Genomic DNA, 25,176 nt, shown 5'->3' on the forward strand with positions numbered 1-25,176 from the left:
AAGGCCACACTGGCCGAGATCTCTGCTGAGAGTGCTTAGGGATTGCTCTTAATCTGAACCAGCCTGTATCCCGGTGGATAGCCAATGGCCATTCCATAGAAAGACCTTATCACGCACTCCAGGGAGATAGCTCAGATTTAGGACACGAAAACGGGGAACATGTGTTATAATGTATTTTAAATGATGTTCCAGGGAGGCCCTCCAGACTCCAGTGTGCTCTGAGGACGGGACATGCCCTTCCGTGTGCTGTGAGACTGTTGCAACACCCAGGACGGGATATGCCCTTCCATGTGCAGTGAGACTGTTGTAACACCGAGGACGGGATATGCCCTTCCATGTGCAGTGAGTGTTGTAACACCGAGAACGGGATATGGCCTCCCACATGCAGTGAGACTGTTGTAACACCGAGGACGGGATATGCCCTCCCATGTGCAGTGAAACTGTTGTAACACCGAGGACGGGACATGCCCTCCCATGTGCAGTGAGACTGTTGTAACACCGAGAACGGGATATGCCCTTCCATGTTCAGTGAGTGTTGTAACACCGAGGATGGGATATGCCCTTCCATGTGCAGTGAGTGTTGTAACACCGAGGACGGGATATGCCCTTCCATGTGCAGTGAGACTGTTACAACACCGAGGACGGGATATGCCCTCTCATGTGCAGTGAGACTGTTGCAACACCGAGGACGGGATATGCCCTCCCATGTGCAGTGAGTGTTGTAACACCGAGGACGGGATTTGCCCTTCCATGTGCAGTGAGACTGTTGCAACACCGAGGATGGGATATGCCCTTCCATGTGCAGTGAGACTGTTGCAACACCGAGGACGGGATATGCCCTTCCATGTGCAGTGAGACTGTTGCAACACCGAGGACGAGATATGCCCTTCCATGTGCAGTGAGACTGTTGCAACACTGAGGACAGGATATGCCCTCCCATGTGCAGTGAGTGTTGTAACACTGAGGACGGGACATGCCCTCCCATGTGCAGTGAGACTGTTGTAACACCGAGAACGGGACATGCCCTCCCATGTGCAGTGAGACTGTTGTAACACCGAGGATGGGATATGCCCTCCCATGTGCAGTGAGTGTTGTAAGACCGAGGACGGGATATGCCCTCCCATGTGCAGTGAGACTGTTGTAACACCGAGGATGGGATATGCCCTTCCGTGTGCTGTGAGACTGTTGTAACACCGAGGATGAGATATGCCCTTCCATGTGCAGTGAATGTTGTAACACCGAGGATGTCAAGATGTTGCTTTCGAATGAACGTCTGTACTTAGAAGCGATTGCCTGGATTCAACAAGCTCAATGATTCTAGTATTATTTGTCATTGCGCCTTCATTAGGGTCTTTGGTGCTCGTTTGGGCCTTTTTCATGTCCGTTTTATGGCACCTGATCATTTTCAACAAATTCACCATCAAATTGCTAATCCACCCACTTTGCTGTCCTTCGATAAATAGTATTTTAGGTCCCGGGTTTGATAGTGCAACTGTTAAACAAGGCTACTACTAACGATAAACATTGAGATGGCTTTGGTGTCGCACCGTTCAACCATTGGCTTTCTTCTATTGTCCTCTTTCAGCAACCGGCTTGAGACTGTCATCACGTCTTAATTCAGCCCGGCTGAGTAATCATCTCTCACCTAATGCTTGTTGAGGGTGTATCCTTCCTCATACAATCCAGTGCTTGCACTCAGCTCTACGAGGGACTACTTTAAAATTGTAGCCCTCTCCCTACTCCTGGTAGCTCCCTCTGTGTGCCTTGCTGGAATGTGCTAACATTGCACGCCTAGCACTCTAAACCCTGACCTATTGACTGTGCCAATGCTTGTTCCTTGTTTGGGAGCCCTCTGCTTTCAAGGTATGAATGACACGCTTGACACTATCTGATCTGTTTTTTGTTCATGTTGTCCACCATGTCTTTGAAGTATCACTCTACCACCTTGCCATTGCTGTCCCCTAAAAAGGTGAACTGAGGTGAGTCAATGTACAGAAAGTCTGGTCTTACTTTTGAAAGGCATATTTCTGAAATGCTTTGGAAATTGAGGAATGTCAGCTAATGTGCAATGTAAACAGTGTAAATACACAGATGATACTTCCTTTCAATGGTGTGCTTGATTCTGCAAGTCTTCTGACTGGAACAACTATAAATACCAGCTGGCTCACCAATTTAATGGTATGCAGGTGAGCATCCTCGAAGGATGGAAAGCTGAATCGTCCCTGCCAGGGTTCACAGATGTGATGTGCAGATAACAGCAAAGCTGAGTCGCAGGTGTTTGACCCGTTGACCAATCTTGCATTAATCAGAGTCTATGGTGCAAGATGGAATTTCTATTTGAACAAATGGCTCTGTGTCTGGCTTTAAGTTTTTCCCTTTGCAAACAGGTTTGCTCATGTGTTGCATTTGTGGGGTTTAGGGGATGGACCGAGTGTGTTTATTCAATCTCCTGAGATCACTGCCACAATCAAGGTGTCCTCTAGCAGAATTATTCTTAGAACCCTGCAGGGTCCAGGGGCCGGCGAGCAGTTATTCAGTCACCAGTCGCGTTGTCCACATAGCATGGTTCATCACCTCCCAAGTGGTGGCATGTGATCCATACCAGGGACATGCCTGCTCACAAGTAGGCATGGCCCAGTAGGAGGTATGAGGTCACACCAGGAAAATATGGTGGCCGCGGCAGTGGGTGTGTCAGGAAGTTAGCGGAGGATCCCTCCTCAGTATGGCCCACAACTGTGTTCAGGAAGTAAATAGACACTGATCTAAAAGGCCTTTGCCAAATGGTATAGCCTTTTGCATTTACGGTAGAGGTTAAAATATGTATTTGGTTGTTTCTCTTTGATTCGTTGTGTTTCACGGATCATGTTGAATGCTGAGAGGACATTTGCTTTTTCCCTCCCGATGAAGTGCTTTTGTAGAGCTCGACGTGCTTTGAGTTTTTGACACAAACAAAATATCCAAATCCCCGACCTGGTGGACTTGAAAAGACAATCAACTTTGTCAAGCACAAATCTTTCGTTCACTTAGTATGAAGTAATAACGTTATTGAAATTCACAGATCAAGGAAATTAAATAGATTAATTTTAAGAGAATTAAACTGAAATGAATCAAGAGTGTTATTTTGAGGTGGCATAAAAGAGGAGAGGGTCTAAGGTCACACTTCAGGGAGCACACTGGATGACACCTTGTATTTACCATAAAGAACAGGATTTGTGAGTCAAATGGATACATCCAAACGCTGGGGTAGACCACGTAGTGAACTGCTCAGTTTTTAATAAGTTAAAGACGTCAAAGCAGTGAGGAACTCGAACAGGTGAAGAAATCTGTTGTGGGGCCAGGGGGTAACCCACAGAGAGTGCATACACCAGGCTCAGTGAGGGCAGGAGGTGAATCGCACAAGCACTGGCGAAAAGGAAAAAGCGAATCTTTATGGCCAAAAAATCAATCTATGGGCATTTGATCATGATCTTTGATTGAGCGCACAGGTCCCAAACATCAATAGGTTTCATATCCTGCAAACTGAATCAGAGGGAGAGTTCCACAAAACAGACACACAGTGGATGTTGGGGTGTTTAGTTGGATTGGGGGACAGTTTCTTTCCCCCGGATTCGAATAGCTTGTTGTCAATCAATAGCATGTAAAGAGCAGTCAAATATCAGGAGGAAAAAGAACAACTGCAGTGCCAACTCTCAAAAAATCTTTTAAAATATGTAAACCTTTCGCTTTAAACACAGTTCTATTTCCTTTAAGGAAAATTGAGTGCATTAAAAACCAGTTTACTTTACTGAAAGGCATTCACATACATGGTGGCCTGACCAGCATCTCTGTGATGGCCTCCAATCAGAGTGAGTCCTAATGTGTGACCTACCTGAATACGATCCTATTTGTACATATGTTAGTTTAGAAAGCACAAATACTGGTCGCAAATCGTGAGCAGTGTTTTGCAAGCAGTAATACTATACCTGGCCCAGCATGCCCTGAGCATGCATCTCAAAAGTGTCCTATATAAGGTGCCTTTGTTACATTCAGAGATGCCCGGTACAACTGCATTTACAAAAGTTACCATGGAAACAATCCATCGCAGCGAACATAAGGATAAGAGAAATGATGAGCATGTTCCACCCCAAAAAATGATTCTCTAGAATTTCTGACTCATTAATCAGGAAACAGCTGTACATGACAAAAGAAGTAGAATCAATGTGACTCACTGATTTAGGACTGAAATGGCTGAATGTTTTAGTTCAATGGCACATATTATTATGTCACGAATGACATTCACAATGAATCAGGGGCAGCCAATGGCTGAGAGGGCTGCCTCAATATCTCTATCCCTGCCGATTGCTTAAGTTCAGCGAGACAGACCATGAAAGCTGTCTCTGCTGAACTTCATCGTCTGTTTAAAGCAGTCTTTGTTGAAAGAACCACGGAGCACGGGGGATTGAAAGAGAGTTGGTAATATGTGATAAACTGACTTATAAGACATTCCGGGGCATGTTTGATTGTTTCCTCTGAGGTACCCTCCAACATTTTCCATGAGTCCTAAATTTACATCTTGAGCGAAGTCTCTTGTCAAAATCCTGCTCTGAAAAGTGAAGAAGGAAGCACAATATGTTTGGAAGACACAATTAAAGGACGTGCCACATATGTGATAACTTTTATACCAGCCCTACCAATATCGAATAATGCAGAATGCATCTCAAGGCTACATTATTTAAAGACATTTTTATAATCTAGCCATAAAATAGTTAAGGCCAGATTGAGTAAACATGTAGGAAAACACTAGACTTTTACAGCCCTAGACTCATGTATGTATTTTTTTTTTTTTTTTGCCGCTTGGGAATTCTAAGAGCATTATAAGAGTACTCCTAGTTTTCTAACACTGTTTTAGAATTTCAGGATTACCATCATGCATTTGCACAAATGGCAACGTAACAAATTTACATATGTGCATTTGCACTTTGTAATCTGTTTTACCTGATTCCACCAGGAAAATATTTTTCACACTTTAGAATCCCTTTCCAGATATTTAGATACATTTTGAGAGTGTTACGTCCCTTTTTCGAGCCCAAATACATATTTACTGCTACCTTTCATGTGAGTAAATATACACGTTTACAGTTTTGTGCGTGATCACTAGGATTAGTCCTATCATGCTCTTACAGAAATTCCTTCATATGTTGGACTACTAGTCAAATATTCTTGCGAGAAAATTCCATTTACATGGTGAAAAGCTCACCATTTATGATTGTGCAAACTAGGTATAGAATTTTGCCCTCGTAAATGCTTTTATGTTTGCGTCTGTTCTGTATGTAAGCACACAAGTAGGCTTGTGAATCACAAACTTAATTCAGACATATCATTACCTGTTGACAAGCGTTGCGTGATTAGGAAAACATTGATATGACTACACGATTCCAGAGCGAATAGGACATTTGCGGACTCATGGTCATTGAGCATCAACCTTTGAAAGGATACTTTCCTCATCTAGTTGGGAGGCCACGTGTCTGTCTCATTGCGGTCAGTTTGGCCTTTCAGCTTCCGTAGATGGATTAAGCCGCAAAATTCCACGATAGAGAGCACCTACTTTGAGGGAAGCGAGAAAGACTGGTCTTGTTCTAAGAGAACAGGAGTTCTTTCCCTTCCAGAGGACATGAACAATGAATTCAAAGGGATTTGAGAAAAGAGAAAGGTGTCCATATGGTAAAAGTAGCAATATATAAGTATTAATATTAATCTTACAGAGAAGTTGCTGATGCACAGAGATTGATTACAATCTTAATACTATCCTTCCAGTTCTGAAAAGGTACCAGGGAGCAGCTGTTTATAGTGCTTGTTGGTGGGTTGTGTCTAGACAGAGGCTCCTGCCCAAAGAGAATGTTGCTGATGTTAAGGCGTTTCATCACTCCTTTCCCACGGAGGCCTGTTTGTGTAAATGGAGTATGTAAGCAGGCTCTTGTAAACCATGGAAGATGCTCATGGTCCTGCTGTTTACAGGGTGGCCAGCAGAGCCTGCCCATGTTAAGTGTCTTGCTATGTTCTAATGCTCTGGTGCCATCTTGAATTGCAGGTGCGGTGTAATGATGCGAATGCAATTTATGAACTGCTACAAAAAGAAAGATTGCCCCGCTTCCCTTTTACCATTGACCAGAATGGGGATGTTTTTGTGACAGAACCCCTGGACAGGGAACTAAAGAGCATGGTAAGTAGAAGACGGATATCCACGCATGTGGAAGACAGATAGCCCAGTCGGCATCTCTATCACGTATATGCAGATGCTAGCCATATGTATCATAACAACAGAAAGTGTTTCTCATTTTTCTATTTATCCCTTTATGTTGCACACCTGGACATTTCATTGGAAAATGTTACCATATCTGGGAAGAAGTCGAGATGAGGAGAGGGTCAGACAATTTTGAAACATAACTTGACAAATACAAGCTTGCTGTAGAGTCCAGAATCACTTTTTGAATATATATCTTTATTGGCATTTTAGATAAACAGTACAAAACCAATATACATAGCCTCAGGATCAAACAATTAGGAGCACTAGAATTAGTGTGCGTATGATTAAGTGTACAAGGTACATTTATGCACATACTTTACACCATTAATACAAGTTTGAATCTTCCATTCTGGAGTCTTCTCATACTGCACCTCGACCCTAATGGGGTTTTATACCTAGACCTGCATCTCCGAGACTTTGAAAACAAACCTATATTAAGGTCCCAACCACCCCCTTTCCCCGCCCACAACTAAAACATACCCTACCTGCCATGTCTGGCGAACGTCTATATAGTATGACCCCCCATCCCCTTCCTGATGGTCTACGGTGGAGCGCTGTGTACTGTATCTTGATAGACGGTCTTCCCCTTCTCCTAGTTGTCATCCGACCCGCTACCAGTCAATATGTTCCCTGCGACCTCCTCTTGTGTTTCATTACCTGCCCCATCAATTGTCAACTCTCCACGCCTGTAGGTCATCCCCTAGCTTTTCCTTTCGTTTTGTTGCATACGAATTAGAGTCCTGGAACACTTATAGACTTAGTTTAGGAATTGCCTGAAAAGGTGATCCTTGAGTTGCTTACAGAAGGTAAAAAGTGAGGTACATGTTCCAAGGACAAGAGTTGATGAGTTCAAGGCTGCAGTGGCTGCACTGGAGAGCGATTGTTTCCATGATGTAGACATTTTGAATTTGTAGCTTCAAAGAGAGGAGTTTCTGACTTCTGATACCACTGGAGCCACAACTGATGTGAGTAGAGCTGCAGGGGGAGGACAGGTATTTTTGTGTGCATCTATGTGTATGAGGTAGACAATGTTAAATCTAACTCTGGCTGGAATAGGTAACCAGGAGCAGTTGCTAAGTACCAGGGTGATGTGGTTACATCTGCCTTGCAAAGTGAACTAACTTTAGCACTGACTTTAGTTGTGAGTGGAGCAGTGTATGTTTGGTGGGCTTCTGGTAATATGGCATTTCCACAGACTACTCTATTTTATTGTATTGTATTACTATTTATAAAGCGCACCATACATCCTGTGAGACCTAAAGGACTTTCTTGATTGTTGAATACATAACACTCCTCGTATATAATCTATAGAGCACTTAGTGGCCTTAACGAGAAAGCGCTCTGATTTTCCTCGAGTTTCTGGTGCCCTTCGGTGTATGGTTGAAAGTGTTGTGGTTGCTGATCACCCTTATTGTCTCAAGTAGTGTTCGCCTCAAACCTTCTTGAGACATGAAAAATGAAAAACCGTGATGGTTTATAAAGATATTAAAATGCATTACAGAAGGCAAAAATATATGACTAGTCTCAAATCAGTCACAATACATAACAAATCAACAAAAGATCATTAGAATAGGGCTCAGAATTCAGTTGCCATGAAGGCCAGCAGCATTAATGAAATAAATGCAGCATGAGCAAAATTATGAAAATCATTCCAAGTTCAGAATATCCAGCAAATCAATATGCCGAGCATCAGGACAGCAGCCCCAAAGGCGCCAGGTGGACCATTCCCCAGTTATGTGACTTTTATAATACATGTTATAATACATTTCACAATGGAAGCCAATATAATTGCAGAGCCAGCATAAGAGGAGCAAATGTAACAGAGATTTAAAGAACCACAGCACAGAATTGATACTTTGTCATCTAACACCATCCTAGCACTGTCCCCTAAATGAATATTAATGTTTTCTTTTCTGACCTAATGTCTTTGGATGCAACTGCACAAATCTAGTACACAAAACAATGGCAGTTTCATACATGAATAGGCCCACAGTGATCGAGAAGTAAAAGATTGTGGAATAATACACATTTTCAAGGCAGCTTCCCCGGAAGCTCACCAAGAACAGTATGTCATCACAAAGAATCAGGGCCCACTCTGCCTTTCAGTTCGAAATGAAAACATGGAAGAAAAGAAGGCTACGGCTGAAATTCAAGATGTCGAGGCATATCTAGGCCTATTCAAGAACACATAGTTATCCACTTTGCTGTGTTGTCGTCTTAAATGCAAAACATTGATTATACTAGACAAACCATATTTAACGTCAGAATATCTTTCGCACGTTTGTGCCAAGAACGACCTTCCACCTATGCTGTTTCTCCTGTAAGGAGAGATGATTATTAGAGGTGCTGGTCTCAACCTCAGGTTTCTCCTTAGGTGGAAGAGCTTGAATATGGATTAGAGAAAAATGAGTCCAGTGCTGTGGGTTTCCCTGAAGACAAAGCATAGCATTTTGAATGATATTCTTCTTGCAACCGATAACCAGTTAAAGGCTTTTTAGAGCAGGGGTGATGTGGTCATGTCTGTTCAGACTTTGAACCTTTCTGGTGGCAGCAAATTGGATTAGTTGAAGTGTGTTGTTTAGGTGCTATGTAAGCCTCGTCTGTTGCCGCAGTCTACACGTGACAACACTAAAGCAGTTGAGACTTCGGGCCAGATTTAGAGTTTTGCAGCCAGGTCACTATAACAAATGTGACAGGTATCCTTTACACCTCATTGGAAGTGGACTACAACATAACACACTTGTGATAAGGCGGACAGGACATTCATGAAGTTTGTGATATGTTTGTGTGGAGTACCCATTTGCCAAACTATAAATCGGACTCTTTGGCTTTATTGGGCAGGGTCAGTCCACTGTAATGATCTCATAATGTTGACGTGATTTTTGCCACATTGTTGACCTCTCATTCAAGTGTAAGTTTACAGGTCATGTTTCCCAGCAGATTTCTTTACTTCAGTGGATGTGATAAGGTGAGATCAGCTTTCTTTGGGCCAGACTGAAGTTGGAGCATATATTTTCCATGTTCCACAAGTTCAGCACTCCGTATTGGAGACATTTAGGGGCATATTATCAAGGACGGCGTTAAAAATTATCGCCGGTTTAGTGGCAGAAAACTGCAGCTAAAGCGGCGATAATGGGCTTGATAATATGCTCTTGAGATTTCCAATAGAAGTTCATGTTCTTGTGTCAACATGGGCTTCTATGGGAAATCTCCAGGGCGGGCATATTATCAAGCCCATTATCGCTGATTTAGCAGCATTTTTCTACCGTTAAACCGGCGATAATTTTAACGCCGTCTTTGATAATATGCCCCTTAATTTCAGATGGTTTTGTTAACTGATTGTAGGCATTTAGGGAGTCTCAATATATCAGCCTGGTGGTCTTAAACATGTAGGAATAATTCATAGGTTTGGCTGCCAGTGGGATTCTATGACTAACTTTCCAGAGTTCTTTGGCAAATTATGGAAGTTACTTCCCTCTGGGATGTCTACCATTTGATTGCCTCCCCAAGGTAAACGAGTTTACCCAGAGTAGCTTGTGGGCATAACATAATTTTATGCATACACCCAAGGCTGTTCAGACTTGCAGGATTGTTTATTTACTATTGCACAGAGGGGTCGTGTAACCGTCACTGTGGGGCTGTGAAAGTTGCTTGGAAATATTACCTTTGTGCTGTTCATTCTCTATTCCTGCTGATAAGGTGTGGTAATCTTCATTAGTTTTCCCTTGAAGTCTCTTTGGGATGTAGCAAATGGGACCAGGTATGGTGGGAAGTGGTGAGAGTTTGGCAGTCTGTGTTGAGGCCAGAAGGGGCTCCTGGTGGGAGTACTACTGGGCGGTGACGTGTGGCGGCGGAGGGGCAGGGTGGGGGGTAGTAAACACCGGAATACGGATGAATGCAGGTAAGTTGACAATTAAATCAATAAAACGAATTTCGTTGCGCGCGCTACATCGCCAAATGTGATACTCACCTTAGACAAGGGGGAGATCCATATAGATAGCATCTTCTCTGCTAAAACATCCTACTCATAGGGTAGCCCAATAGTAGTTAGTTCATTGTCTTTGGGAGGAGGCATTGTAGTCCATGGGCCACCACCTGCTCCCCTGAGCAATCTCAAAATGATTTCTAAAATGGAAGCTGGCTCATAGGGATTGCTTTCCATTTCTGAATCGGTTACCACCCCACCAGGGAAGGAGGTAACTTTTCAATGTTTTGCAACTGCAGTTGAAAGCAGAAACCATTGATACATTACATAGTGACTTGCAAAGAGCAGGGAATCGCCTCCTTCACACCCCTTACTGTTTGCGATTCGTAAAGGGTGGCAAAACACCTTTTACAAATAGGAAAGACTTTTATGACTCATAAAAGGGACATATTATGAAAAAGTGTTTTGCAGTCAAAAAGCCTTATTCACACAATTTCACCTACAAAACCCTTCAGTACACGAGGCGTATTATGCTGTAATTATCACAGACAGATTAAGAATGGAGCAATTTACGCAATTCACTAGTGAAGATATTACAGCCCAAATTTCCAACACCAATGATCATTGTCTAGGAAATCCTATTAAACAGGTATAAACTACCATCTGACCAAATGAACAACTATAAATAAACCGTTCTATGTTCAGTAGCGAAGTCCATGGTGAACTGAAGAAGTGGTAAACTAAACATTAATGAAAAAACCTTTGTTCAACTCCTTGGGTAATATACCGGAAAAAGCAGCTTCCGTGGAGCTTTAGTGCTCTATGGAAAAGCTAAATATTGTGCTGCCAGGAACTACTAAGAGATTGCAAATTACTTCTATCCTAATAGCATTAACATGAATGGTTATTTTAGCATAAACACTGACCTGTCATGGTTAGGATTAACATGTACCTTTGAACTTTCTGATTGGATTTTTTTAAATTTCAGTATGTATTCTTTGCATCTGCAAAAGATAAGAATGGAAATTGGCTGGAACGCCCAGTAGAAGTTGTAGTAAATGTTAAGGACATCAACGACAATCCACCGGTGTGTGAAAAAGCCCTGACACGATTTGAAGTTCAAGAAAATGAAGGCATTGGTAAGAAATAGCACCTAATTCCCCTTACCCATCTGCTATTTTTTAAATTCCACCAGATTAAGCAAGCATTTCGCTGTTTACAGTATGTGCATGTCAAGATGAAAATAAACTGCAGCATTGGGCAGCATCAACTCTCTATAAATGGTATTCATTCTTTAATTTTTAGGTCTCGCCTGAGACAGCGCATGCGCTGTCTCAGGCGAGACCTTTTGTATACGGGATTTCAAAGTGCTACCAGCGCTAACCTAACGCTTGCGTTCAAGCAAACGTGCACGCACGCAGCCGCAAACCACTGCTGCGCGCGCACAACTTGCGTGCTTACCACACAGCGCGTCCCGTCCTCGCGATCACTTTCAACTTTGATTGCGATCGCGATTACTTTCGCTTTCACGGCCGCGCGGCCGTTACTTTTACGGCCGCGCGGACAATGCTTGTTTCTTCTTTTCTCCTCGCCTAATCACTTCTGTTTTCGTCCTGTTTTACGCGTGGTTGAAGCGTTTAAGCGTACTTACCAAGTATCTCATTGAAACACCTCAAACCCTCTTGCTTCCTTTGCAACTTCACACCCTTTGCAGTTATTTATAGCACTTGAGCGCTGTGTTGTATTACAAAGTAAATAAATAAATAAGTATGGTTAAAATAAAAATCAGGGAAGCGCAGAAAATGTTGTACATCATTTTTTTTTAATGGCATTCATATGTTTAGATGTGTTGCCCAAGAGGCTGTCTGTAAATTGTCGTTAGTGCTACACACGTATTATTGGCTTCATAGTGCTTTCATCCATTAGTGCATGTGCTAAGAATAACACGGGATATGAAGCTGTGTGCATCTCAGCTGATGTTCTGTTGACACGTGTAAGTGCTCGTAGATTGTTCCTGTGATTTTAGTGTCAGCAGGCCTACTATGTAGTGTTTTACATACACTAAAGAGTGACAAACTATTTCTTTGATGAAAGTAAATTAGACAATTCCAAAAGTATCCTGTAGCAATGCCAGTGTAAAAAATACACAAGGGGGTAGTGAAAAGCGGACTAAAATTAATGATCTGTTTCTTGCATAAGGTTAAAGACTGGTGGTGGGAAAGCCAATAATTGCAGCTCGCATCACGGTAATGCTATTCCCCATAAATGCGTTTGCAGTGTGGTAGGATGTTTGGGTCTTGCCTAGTAACCCTGCTCTTCCGACCTCGCAAATTGTGCAGCCGCGCTGTCTCGTGTACCCCAGGCGTTGACAAATGAGGCACTTGCATATTAACACGGACCTGTTGACTCGTGGAATTTGGAGAGACACAGATGGGGGATGTTGCGCTCAGCTCGGCCTTTGACAGTTTTATTGCCGTGTGAGGGTAGAATAGTTCAGCGCGGCTCAGCATGGGGTGTATGGCGGCGCAGCTGGCCAGAAGGCAGTCACTGTAAAGGAAGTGCGGCAGGTGCTGCAGCCCCTCTAGGCGCTGTGCTGGAGCCTCTTTCACAAACTTAGCTGCCCTTCTTTCATTTGTCGTCATGAAATGTGCAAAAAGGAGCACGCAGCCTCAATCTCATCTTCCGTCAGATGCAATATTCAGAGTGACGAAATGATTTTGATTACTGGCAGGAAATAATTTTCTCACATAATCAGACGTATGTATATTGGTGGTGATAAATAGGTCTACCTATTTAAATACGGAGAAGAAGCTTTTAAGTGAAAAAATGTGGTAGTGAAAGTACACGCAGGCAGCCTCTTTGGTATGGATTTACAGAAGAAAACACGGCAAACAGTTCACAAATTCTGTTGGTTCAGACAGAACGGCCGCATGAGAGGCACAGCTGCAAATCAGCATTTACTTTTAATTACATACTTCGGGCAGATCAGGGAGTTACCCATCACGTTATCATACATAAACTGAAATGGAAAGTAAGAACCTGGCTCTTCAGAGAATAGCAAACTCGAGACGCTGAATTACTTAATGGGATGCATGCACATTAAGTGACATAAATTGTGCTCTTAGTACATTGATATGCCTTGTGACCAATTGCGTAAAGGCTGTGTGCAATGAGTGAGCAGAACAAGGCCTTTCAGTATCCTGCTTACCTCCATGACAGGTTGGGTTGTGTAGGACTGGCCCCCACCTGATGATTTGGGGGTTAGATGTGAATCTCTGCTGCTTAATAAAACTGGCCCCAGCGTTGCTGCTTTTGTTACTGGGGGCCGATATTGCAGCATCACTGCAAAACCACGCCCCAGTAACAACCCCTCCCAGGTGACGAGTTGCCCCCCCCCTTCCTTGCCCACTTCCAACCAAACTGCGTTCCTTTTACACCCTTCAATCATCACCGCTCACAACGTGCTTTGGTGCCTTAAAAGGTCGCAGTTTATTCCACATCATATTTTTATACATTTGCAATAATTATGGTTATATCACATCAACTGTTCATTCAGTGTCCATGTTACATATTTACATTTACTGATTTACTGGTCTTTCATTTTCTTTCTGCTCGCAGTTAACGCGAATTGCACGTAGCACAGTGCAAAAACACGTCGCGTAGCGGGCATTTTTTGCTTGCTCGCGGTCCTCAACGTCAAGTTGGCGACCGCGAGCGAGCAAAATAACATCCCGTCAATACTTTTTCCTCGTTCGCGATCAGGAACATCAAGTTGCCGATCGCGATCGTGGAAAATAAACCTCCCGGCGAGATTCGCGTAGGTACGCGTAGCTTGCATAGTGCGATTACTTCGCATAGCTACACGTAGTGCTAGTACGCAAACTACGCCCAAGGTTACTCGTAGTATAGACCCAGCCTCCTCCAGAACTTTTTCCTTCCTTCTCAGCGAGGGAGGGATGATTGTGTTTATCTTGGCCCACTGGCCCTCTTTTATCCCCTCCGCACCCTATCTGGCTCGCCCCCTGATTGGGGCGGTCCGTGCTCGCCCTGGGGGGACCAATCCTGGTCGCCCCCTCTCTAGCGGGCATGTAAATTGAGCGGGAAGGGGCTTCCCGCCCCTGGACGGCGTTTGCCCCGGGCACCCATCGGATCCGGCTTCACCTGCCCAGCCCGGCCCCCACCGCTCCAAAATCTTCCTGCCACTATAAAACCAGACCTCATCCTTCCAGCCCCCCGGGTAAACACCCAATGCCCACTATTGCCAGTCCAGCTCTGGCTTGTGTTGCTCTGCTCCTGTTCGAAAGTTTTCTATAACTAAGTGTTCTTATAATTAGAGACCCCTATGCTTCCTCTTCAGTGGCGTAGTGAAACTCAGGGGTGGCTCCCTGCAAAGTATATGACGGGGGCACCTCCGACCACTCTCGGGAGCTCCCCAGCCAGGCTCAGGGCCCCACGCACCATGGGGTCTGCGGGGGCCTATGTTACGCCACTGTTCCTCTTGTTGATCAGCCCACACTTGAAACCCAGCTCCTTTTTCAGAGAAATAAAATATATGTCCCATGTAACAGTGTATGTGCGTAGCATGCATAACCTTTGTATGTGTTGCTGAGTGCTTGTTTATGCTTTATTGGGTTCATGTCTACACTGTGTTACCTTTCACTCACGGATCCTTCTTATGCACAATATGTAGACTTTGTTTTATAATGCTAATAGCCAATAGGTTTCGCCTTTGGGATCTTATAAGGGTTTAGCCATGCAATAGTTGATGTTGTTGCACCAAGGATATTGTGCTGAATAAGAAATACTTATAAGGTCCCAAAAGCGAGACCCATCGGCTATGCCAATGCTTGTTTTCATTTGCAGGTTGAACTGAGTTGCTAGTTTAGTGAATTTTATTGTAACCTAGATTTCCAAATGTAAATCTACAGGAAAAGAATAAAGCCTACTGAATTTGCTGAATTGCTTTGCATTTGATACCCTCCTTTTTACCTAACTAGTAACTTCAGAATGCTTTAGTGCTATTACATGCCACAAGCAAATGAAATGCACCTTTATCCAAGTGAATTTGCTCCCACAAACATCACAATAGGCCCGGTTCCTTACCTCTAATCTTCATTACTCTGAATTCACATCTTCCTATTTACAGTACTTACTGGGTGAGATTAAATTTCGGAGAGCAGAAGTAGCTTACCAAAGTAAAAAAAACTAAAATAAACTACACAAATTGACAACTTCTGTTTCCTGAGAAGACATCATATAGCAGATTTCAGCCCACAAAACGTACTGATTATGTCAAACTTACTGCTGAAACAAAATTTCTTTACACATTTCCTGGTTGCACCTCTGAACTAGGAAGGGCTGGGAAGCTAACATAGGACTGTCTGTGACGAGGAAGACCTGAACTTGGGGTAATAAAGATTAGTATGTAACCAGCCCAGTACATCCTTGTCCCTGTTCCTCATCTTCCTCATTTTCGTCCTTATTGGGTGAGACATTTCCCAGGCTAATTAATCAACTAGAAAATTAGCAAAGACAAACATTGTGACACCCAAAAAAATGTAATGACATGAAATGATGTCAATGAAGTGGAATGCAAAGCTGCATTCAGAACCTTTTCCCCAAACATAGCTGAAGCTCAGCCCCCACCTGGAGATGGTAATGTTTTACGAAAGTGTGCGGAGAAGACCATGAGCCTGCCATACAGTCGTCCATCATTGAGGCTCCGTTCAACATCGCCCATGATGCAGACATGCCCCTAGTTGATCGTTCTGGGCTGATCTTGGCAGCTCCTGATCCTCATTCTCATAAGAAGGAATAATGGTCTGCTTCGCCCATTTACTCAGGGTAGCAGAGGATGGTTTCAAACCTCGACTAGACAGTCCAATAGTTACAAACAGAGGCTGCACCTTCCTTAAAGCTGCAGTCTGTGGGCATAAATAGATAGTGCCATATGTAAGTTCAAAGTATGCAACACCTTCTCCACTGAAAACGTTGGACAAGGAAATAATACTGGCAGAATCAAATTCTGGGAAGAATGAAATTCGAATGGGGCCTTAGGCAAAAAAGGCAGGCTAGCTCTCAGAATTACTTTATCTGGGAGAAAAAAAAAAGAACGTGGTTCAGAATACAGACCAGATCCTCACTTCTCCTCCTGGAACAGATAGCTACCACAAAATGTACTTCCCCAGACAAAAACTATAAATCCACGGAATGCAAACATTTTATCACCAAAGATAAATCCCAAAATGGATTAGGGGAATGAATAACTGGCCTTTTCAAAAAGAAAACTTCTCTAAGTAGACTATAAACAATCGATTCTATATGCTGAAAATCATTTTCTTTGAGCACTCTTACTGCAGCCCAGTGGTGAAAAAGAGTAGAAGCAGCCACTGCCATCATTAGGAAATCCAACATCTTGAATGGATCACAAGAAACTCGATCTCAAGATCTCTTTACACACCAAACTAAAAAGAGTTCCAGTGCTTTCCAAATAGTCTTAGATTCGCCAGGTGTCTACACTGTTGGATTAAGCGGGCAACATCTCTTGAACAACCCTAGGATTCTAGATTTAACCACTCAAGCTCCAGAGCCCTGGCTGGAATCAAGCCAGACTCTCTGGACTGAGCGCTGGAGGTAGGAGGGATTATAGAAATTGGAGGAAACACATAAAGCAACCATTCTAATGGTATCTAATGCCCAAGGTTTCGGAACTGGATGGACACTGCAAAATTTTAGAAATTGGGCATTCCGCTCCTTTATGAAAAATGCAGCAATGGGATCCCAAACCTTTGCACTATCTAGAGGAAATAGCTGTGATCCAAATTTAGGGATGACATAGGGAGGGAAGAAGCGTCTCAAGTGATCTTCCTGAAGATATACTGCATGCAGCGCCTGGAGATGATACACTACCCATTGAATAAATCTCTTGCGCTTGATGGGCCAGTGATGGGGACCCCATCCCCCGTTGGTGTTTATATTTGCTTTACTGCTTAGTTGTCAGATTGGATCATGACCACCTGATCCAACACTCTGAGGCAAAATGTAGCAGAGCTGAATAGACTGCCTTTAGCTCATTATAATTTAAAGACCTCAACAGGCTTTGACAAGCACAAATGCCCTGGATTTGCTTGTCTCCAGACATGCTCCCCACTTCCACCTGCTGGCATCCATTGTCAGCACCTTCGATGTGGGAAGAAGAAAGGGAGACTCATTGGCCCAGGACAGAGGAAGAAGTAACCAAGGTAGTCCTAACACTAACTGAGGGAAAACTGAGGTCAATACCTCGAAGTGTTGAAATGCTGGATTCCAGTAGGCGGTGAGGTGATGTACGAATGGATGCCGATGCAGTCGGGCCCAAGGAACAATTGAAAGGGTAGACGCCATGTCCCTCTGTATCACCAACCATTCTCTGTCTGATGCTTGTGATTTCAACAGAACATTTGACAAATGAGACTGAAGTCTCTACTTTACCTGGGACACCTGTCCCAGGGAAGTACTGAAGATGACAGAATATTCTCTGATGGGACAGACCTCGATTCCTCTAGATTTATTAGGAAGCCCAAGTCTGCAAGGATCTTGGATACTGCTGGAACTTCTCTTTGGCCTTAAAAAAAAGGCCAAGTAGAAGTTGATCATTCATCCAGAAAGGACAACACACTAATATATTCTGCATTCATTTTACTCACCACTAAGGCTAATAGTTTTAAATAGATTCTTGGAGCTGATGCCTGTCCGAACAGAAGCACTTGGAACTCATAATGGTTCTCCTGAACACAGAGTGTAGAATCTATGGGGTTCTTTCCATTGGCATGGGTAGGTAGGCATCCTTCAGATCTACCGAGGATTGTAAGTCTTTCACTTTCTACAATGATAGCATTGATTTAAGGATCAGTATCTTGAATGATTGGTAGGGATGGATTTGTTAACAGATTTGAGGTTGAGGGTTGGCCAGAACTTGCATGATGATTTTTGAATAAGAATGATGATTGAATAATATCCTTCTCCCCGCCCTTTCTCCAGCGCCAGGATAATAGCTACCTTGTCCATCAACTTTTGAATCCTCCCCAACAGTGCTAATCAGCTAGCCTTTTCATTGGAAGAGAAATGCGTTAGGACGTTTCTTAAAGGAGAAGAAGAAAAATTTACTCTGTAGCCATCTGAACAGTCCCTCCACCCATTTGTCGGGAATTGACAATACCCAGCAAACGTTCTAAAGTGATCCCCTACTTGAGATCTGGATGGAGTCAGATAGTCATGTTCTTGGGGATTGGGTGGATTAGTTGAAGCAGGGACTTACCATCCAGAGGGACCCCGGCCTTGAATGGGCTGCGCCCCTCTGTATGTAGATCAGGACCAAATGCTCTCCTGTTGCCAAAACCCCTTCCTCTTGAGACAGACTTCACTGAGGTCAACTGCTTCCTGTCCTCCGCTGATTTCTTCACCATGTCCTCCAGCTGGTTACCAAACAATTAAGTACCTGCTAAAGGAAAATGCATCAACATGGTTTTCTGTGTTGAGTCCACCTTCAAAGAGCTCATCCAGAAGATCCTTCTTACTGCTATGAAAGCCCCTCACACTTCTGCAGCCACCCCTAGGCATCAAGCGAACTGTCCAAAAGAAACCAGACCTGTTGTTCTGTTATTGACAGATTGACAGATTTTATCTACCAAGGACTGAAAGTCTTTCAAAAAGGGCTGATTTATAGCTGGAATATGTAGATATCCTAATGGGAAAATTAGCAGATGCACAGGCCATTTTGACTGCTGCTTTAACCTTCTTGGCCACTGGATAAGATGAAGGTGCCTCCTCAGAAATAATCAGTCCCAGGGAGGACAATCGAGCCAATAGAGAATCCACTTTTACCACTGGTGGAAATTCTTCAAGAAATCTATGCAGAGCATAATGCTTTGTGAGATACCTGAAAAAATTCAGCTTGCTCACTTTCTATTATTCACGGAGCATCACCTTCCTCGCAGTGCAATGTAGTGGACAACTTTCTGCCTCTCTCCGCTGATATTGGCTGAAAAAGTAATATTACTTGCCTGGTTCTAAGGTACCATGTGGTGACAGGTTGTCCCTTAGATGGTCAGATGTCAGCCTAGTCTGTATCTTTAAACTCCTCATCCTCAATCCCGTGCGGGAATGAGTCATCAGCCACTGGCATTAGCCTCTGAGTCTTGAGAAGAGAGGACCTCCCCTTAAGACAAACACAGCATCTACTGCACTATGAATCAGCATCTACTGCACTATGAATCAGCATCTACTGCACTATGAATCAGCATCTACTGCACTATGAATCAGCATCTACTGCACTATAAATCAGCATCTACTGCACTATGAATCATCAACTTAATTGACTCTATAGAGATCTTCCATGTGGCAGAAGGTCCAGTTCAAGGTGAGGTCCAAGGTGTTGCCTTTCTACGGAAGCCTTTTTCTACATAAATAATCCTATAAATTCATGCTGGTATGTAAATCCAGCCTTTGTGCACACAGAACGCACACCCGTTTCTGCAGTGCTCTGCTTCTTATGAAGAACCGGTTGCCAACTGCTTTCATCTTGAAGTGTTGCCAAGAATCAAACTCACGCTGCTTTCGTAATCTTACGAGAGCACGAGAAGGAAAAAAGGTCTGGAAACAAAGCAGCTGCCCCTAGAAGGCGTCAATGGCCCAAACCGGACCACTAGGGCATGACTTTGGAGCAAGCATACTGCACAGGAATACTAAGCAGGTCCATTGGCATAATCCATAGCTTTGTACCGCCAAAGCATCTCCTGCCGGCTGACTCGCAGGCGCGACCCACTCAGAGGCAGCATTGCAGGTAAGCAGATAACTGAATTACATGGAAAGCTCGCTATAGCCAAACTTGGCAAAACATTTTTTTCAAAAATATATAGCACACTTATCTCCATTAGACACACCCAACTGTGACCGCAGATATCAAGAAACAGGAAACTTTGAGAGTCAAGTTCCACTTTATCCTGTATTCTCAGGAAGCAGAAGTCGAACATGTTTTTAGTTTATTTTAGTTTTGCTCAGTTAGGTAATAAACCACCTGTGCACTTGGAGTGGTAATCTCCTCTAGAAGGACTTGGACAAGGAAGACGGACATGGAGGTGATATATTATACCATTGAACGCTTTAGAAAGATGCGTCTGAACGAACAGAATTCCGTAAAACCAAATAACGCGGATATCACTGGCATTTATAATTATAATATTAAAATATTTCATTGTTGGGAAAAAAATTGCCTGAGAAATACCTGATTAGATTGTCTGCATGTTGCATCGTGTGGCATTCCCAAATCCAAGGTCGTCACGTAGACTCCTCCAGCCCCTGTGGCACTGGGGGAGGCCTTCAGGAGGCCCCCATTCCGCCATACGCCAATAAGTACCTGGAAGATATGGGAGACTAGATCGAAAACACGGTTGCAGGGCCCACGCACAGCTGCTTCGTCGGAAGCGTCCCGGCGCTCAAGCGAAAGACGGATTGCCAATGAGTACAGTCCCAGGCTGGGCTAACCTTTGTCGACGAGAACGGTTTTCAGCGGCATATTATCAAGCACGGCGTTAAAATAATCGCCGGCGATAATGGGCTTGATAATATTCGCTTCAGAATTCCAATAGAAGCCCAGGTTGACACCAGAACATGGGCTTCTATAGGAATTCACAAGGGCATATTATCAAGCTAAACCGGCGATAATTTTTAACGCCGTTCTTGATAATATGCCCCTTCGTTCTTTCCTGAAAGAGGAAACAGAGGCAGCTGTGCTCAGGATCACAAGGACCAGTTCCACAACTTGGCTCAGGGGCCTCTCTTCACATTCTGCAGGGGGTGAGCCCCCACTGGCGTAACGAAAGCTGAGGGGGCCCCCATTCAAGGTACATGACGACACCCTCACTCAGTATTTAAGATGGAGCTCTCAGGACTGAGTACGGTGCTGAGTGGGCCCCCTGCAGCTCGGCCCCTCCCCCTCCCCCCCCCCCCCGCACCGTGGGGGCTGCGGGGCTTGTGTTACGCCCCTGGGCCCCATCATTTTGCGGCACACCACTGCCCACAAGCCAGCCATTAGCAAGACTGCTGGGTTATATGCATACCTTGTTATCAGCCACCAACGATACCTCTTACATGTTTTCCAGTTTTAGACTTAGAAATCACGCTAGTCGCATTAAACAAAGTTAATTCATGTATTGATGTCAATAATGGGGGGGGGGAGTGCAAAGTTGCAAAGGTCTTTTTTCTGTGACAGTTACGTATTTCGTACAAAACCTAATAAATACACATAGTGGCTTTTGCAACAACAACAAAAACAGGACTTTTGCATGCCAGCGTAAATTGGCGTATCTTGCCTCTGGACGTTTCGTATCTTGCCTCTGGACGTTTGGAGTCACTAACAAGGAACAGCTACGCAGACTAAGCACATAAACCATGTATTCACAAGTTAACAGTGCAACATAGTTTCAGAGAACTTGTGACATAAAGACATCCTGTCAGTTTCAGCACAAGAAAAACTGCACTAAGACACAGGCGAAGAGAAAGCAGAAATCACAGCATACTACGCGAAGGCCAGTCATAGGGGGCTGTGCGAAACTTTGCTTTTGTAATAAAGTTCCGCGCCCACTAAGGCGAGGAATGAGAAGCTTTGAGTGTCAGAGCAGTTTCAACCGGCAATTTTCTGTTACAAAACTATTGTGTTATTTGTGTTTAGTATATTTGCTTGTCGCTCAGATGCGCACTTGCGCTTATATCCCATAGCCCCTTTGCAGGCAATCAAACGGCCCTCTTTATTTCCCTCCCTCTCTCCTGGTCCATCTACTTCCAAAAAGTGGCAGTGCCAGGTGGTAGATGCATCTGGTGCCAGGCTAAAACACAGTCACCGTTTCCTGTTCCTGGCCTAGTGGTCCAGTGCGCGCACAGCATCGTATCACTCAGCCAAGGAAGTGGCAAGGGACTTGAAGGGCGCAGAAACGTCACTACCGGCTGTTATGTCAAGACACCATCAGGTAAGTAATTACCATGACACCGGAAGTAACGAGGGCGGTCCACCACCACCCCTCCTGGTTACGGCGGTAGCCGTGACCACATCACACTCCTTCACAACCTGCAAATAAAACACACAATAATAAAACAAAAAAAACCACCATACTGTAAAACACACAGCAGACAAAAATTAGAACATAATAGTCGAGCCATTAATCCAAATCAATAAGTTACATAGTTCTTTAGTCTCGAAGACCTGGTGGGGCACGGCCAAAGCTGGTACCTCTCGACACCCCCTCGCTGTGGACCAGGCTCAGGTCCCTGAGAGTCATCAGGCCGGGGCAACAGATCACACTCCGGTACTACATGGGGCGTCCTTGCAGAGGAGGAGATACCACACTGTCCTGACACTACACGACCCCCACCAGGAAGTCCACCTCCGTTCAGCGCCTGATCAGGAGAAGTTCCACCACCACCTAAATCCACAACATCCGTAGACTACTTGTCAGAAACTAGAGTCCTCCAACCGGTCAACGCCAGGATTCCAGTAAGCCTTAAAGAAAGACACCTTTCGAGAGAGGCTCACTCCATGTCTCACTGCAGTGATCTTAGTCCCATGAACAGACTGAACAATCCACGGCTCAGGCTCAAAAGGCAAACTAAACTTCCCTTTCGGATGCCGATTCCGCACCATAACAGCATACCCCACTTTAAAAGAACTTGGGGGCATATTATCAAGAAACATATATGATAATATGCCTTGAGAATTCCAATAGAAGCCCATGTTCTGGTGACAACATGGGCTTCTATTGGAATTCTCTGCGGCATATTATCAAGCTCACTATGGCCGTTTTAGTGGCAGTTTTCTGTCGCTAAAGCGGCGATAATTTTAACGCCGTGCTTGATAATATGCCCCTTGGTTTTGCTCCACGCTTGGACGAAACCCTATCATTCTTCAACTTGCGCTTTTGTAGCTCATCTGCCACTAATGCATGTCAGGCATAAAGTCACCCATAGGCCGATTCATACACAAAGACATCTGACTGACCTTCGTAGTGGAATGAGGGGTCATCTGATATTCCCTCAAGAAAGTGTACAGAGCACAGTCCAAATCCTCCCGATCAGCCACAGCAATCCTAATGGCTTTATTAAGGGTATGCATAAAGCGCTCAGCCTCCCCATTGGCCTGAGGCCACAAAAGAGTAATCTTCCTGTGACGAATACCCCTGGATTGTAGATAGGTCGGAAAGTCCTGACTTGAAAATGGAGGACCATTATCAGTACGGAGCTCAGTGAACAAACCATGAGTCGCCATGATCTTCTCGAACCGAGGAATAGTTTGACAAGCCGTGGTAGTGTCCAGTAACTTAACCTCGGGATATTTAGAGAAATCGTCAATAACCACCAACATATGGCGCCCATACAGTAAACTCCCAAAGTCAGCACTTGCCCGCTGCCAAAGGAATGAGGGAATATCTTCAGTGAGAATGGGAGCCGAAGAATGCCCTGCCCCAGCAGCCAGACAGAGTGCACAACTCAACACAGTACTCTCCACCAAGGCATCCAGGCCCGGAAACCAAACCTTACACCTCAACCTGGATTTAGTTTTCACAACCCCTTGGTGACCCAAATGGGCCAAATCCACCACCCGTTGTTGGAGACAACCAGGAATTACCAGCCTCACCTCTCATCAAACACCCTTCCGGGGACATAGCCAGTTCATCCCGCACATTGAAAAGGGACGCCAAGGTAGACCTAGGATCCTCAGTACGACACCTGGCTGTATCCAGCAGGACATTCCATTTCCCAGTACTCACTGCAAAAAGACAAAGCTGGAGACACCCATCCAGTTTTGTAGACTCCAGAATCTCCTCCAAGGAAATAGGAAGAGACCGGGACTGTTCCACCACCAGACTCAAATATTCCTCAGTATCCTCAGCATCAGACTCCTCACTCGGAGTAGCAGGACGGAAATACCTTGAAAGATAATCAGCAGGATTTAGAGTTCCAGGACGAAACACCACAGTAAAACAATAATCCTGCAACTGCAGGCTCCATTTCTCAATCCGTGGGGGAGGCTTGGAAGAAGACCCCATGAACAACGTAATGAGTGGTTTATGGTCTGTATGTACAACAAACGGCTGGCCATATAGATATAAAACAAAATGGCAACACCCCCAATGGATGGCTATAGCCTCCTTCTCAATATGAGAGTACCTTTGTTCAGTCGCAGTTAACGCACGACTGGCATACGCCAACGGGGCCCATTCCCTATTGCCGTGCCGCTGAGAAAGCACAGCCCCCAAGCCAATGGGACTAGCATCCACGAGAACTCAGACTCCAGTGCTGGATTGAAATACACCAGAGTGGTGTCAGCAGATAGGGCCTGCTTAGCAGCCTGAAAAGAACATTCCTGCTCCGGACCCGAGTTCCAAGAAACATTAGACTTTGTAAGTTCCCGCAAAGGAGCCGTAAGATCAGTCAGGTTGCGGATAAAACAGCCACAATAGTGTACCATACCCATGAAACTCCGCACACCAGACACATTAATGGGAGCAGGAGCCGTCTGAATATCATGTACTTTCAAAGGATCCGGTGACACACCATCCTGCGAAAAATGATAACCAAAAAACGAAATGTCAGTTTTCAAGAATTCACACTTTTCTTTGTGAAGCGTGAGTCCATGCTCCAACAACCGCTAGAAAACACCCCGGAGGTGACATAAATGCTCATCCAAAGAAGGGGCATGCACCAAAATGTCATTGCTGACATTAAACACACAATCCAGGCCAGAAAGAACCCCCCCGGATCGTGTCCTGAAAAACCTCTGCAGCACTGGAGACCCCAAAACCTAAACACTTATACCTCCGCAAACCCATATTTGTAGAAAATGTGGTAATTGCACGGGAAGCAGGGTCAAGCATCAGCTGATGATAGCCGGCACGAAGATCCATTTTAGAAAACCAACGTGACCCACTCACCTCCACCA

General features: G+C 44.4%; 1 protein-coding gene across 1 annotated transcript in view; it reads left to right on the forward strand.

Annotated features, from left to right (window-relative positions):
• The window catches only part of CDH17 (cadherin 17), a 336,495-nt gene that overhangs the window by 198,155 nt on the left and 113,164 nt on the right, over positions 1 to 25,176 (forward strand). The window contains exons 8-9 of the mRNA XM_085605267.1: positions 6,068 to 6,199; positions 11,197 to 11,347. Coding sequence (XP_085461393.1) covers positions 6,068 to 6,199; positions 11,197 to 11,347 — 283 coding nt within the window. The remainder of the gene's footprint in view (positions 1 to 6,067; positions 6,200 to 11,196; positions 11,348 to 25,176) is intronic.

Source organism: Triturus cristatus, chromosome 5_1, assembly GCF_964204655.1.
Source record: "Triturus cristatus chromosome 5_1, aTriCri1.1, whole genome shotgun sequence".
In the NCBI taxonomy this organism is placed as follows: Eukaryota; Metazoa; Chordata; class Amphibia; order Caudata; family Salamandridae; genus Triturus; species Triturus cristatus.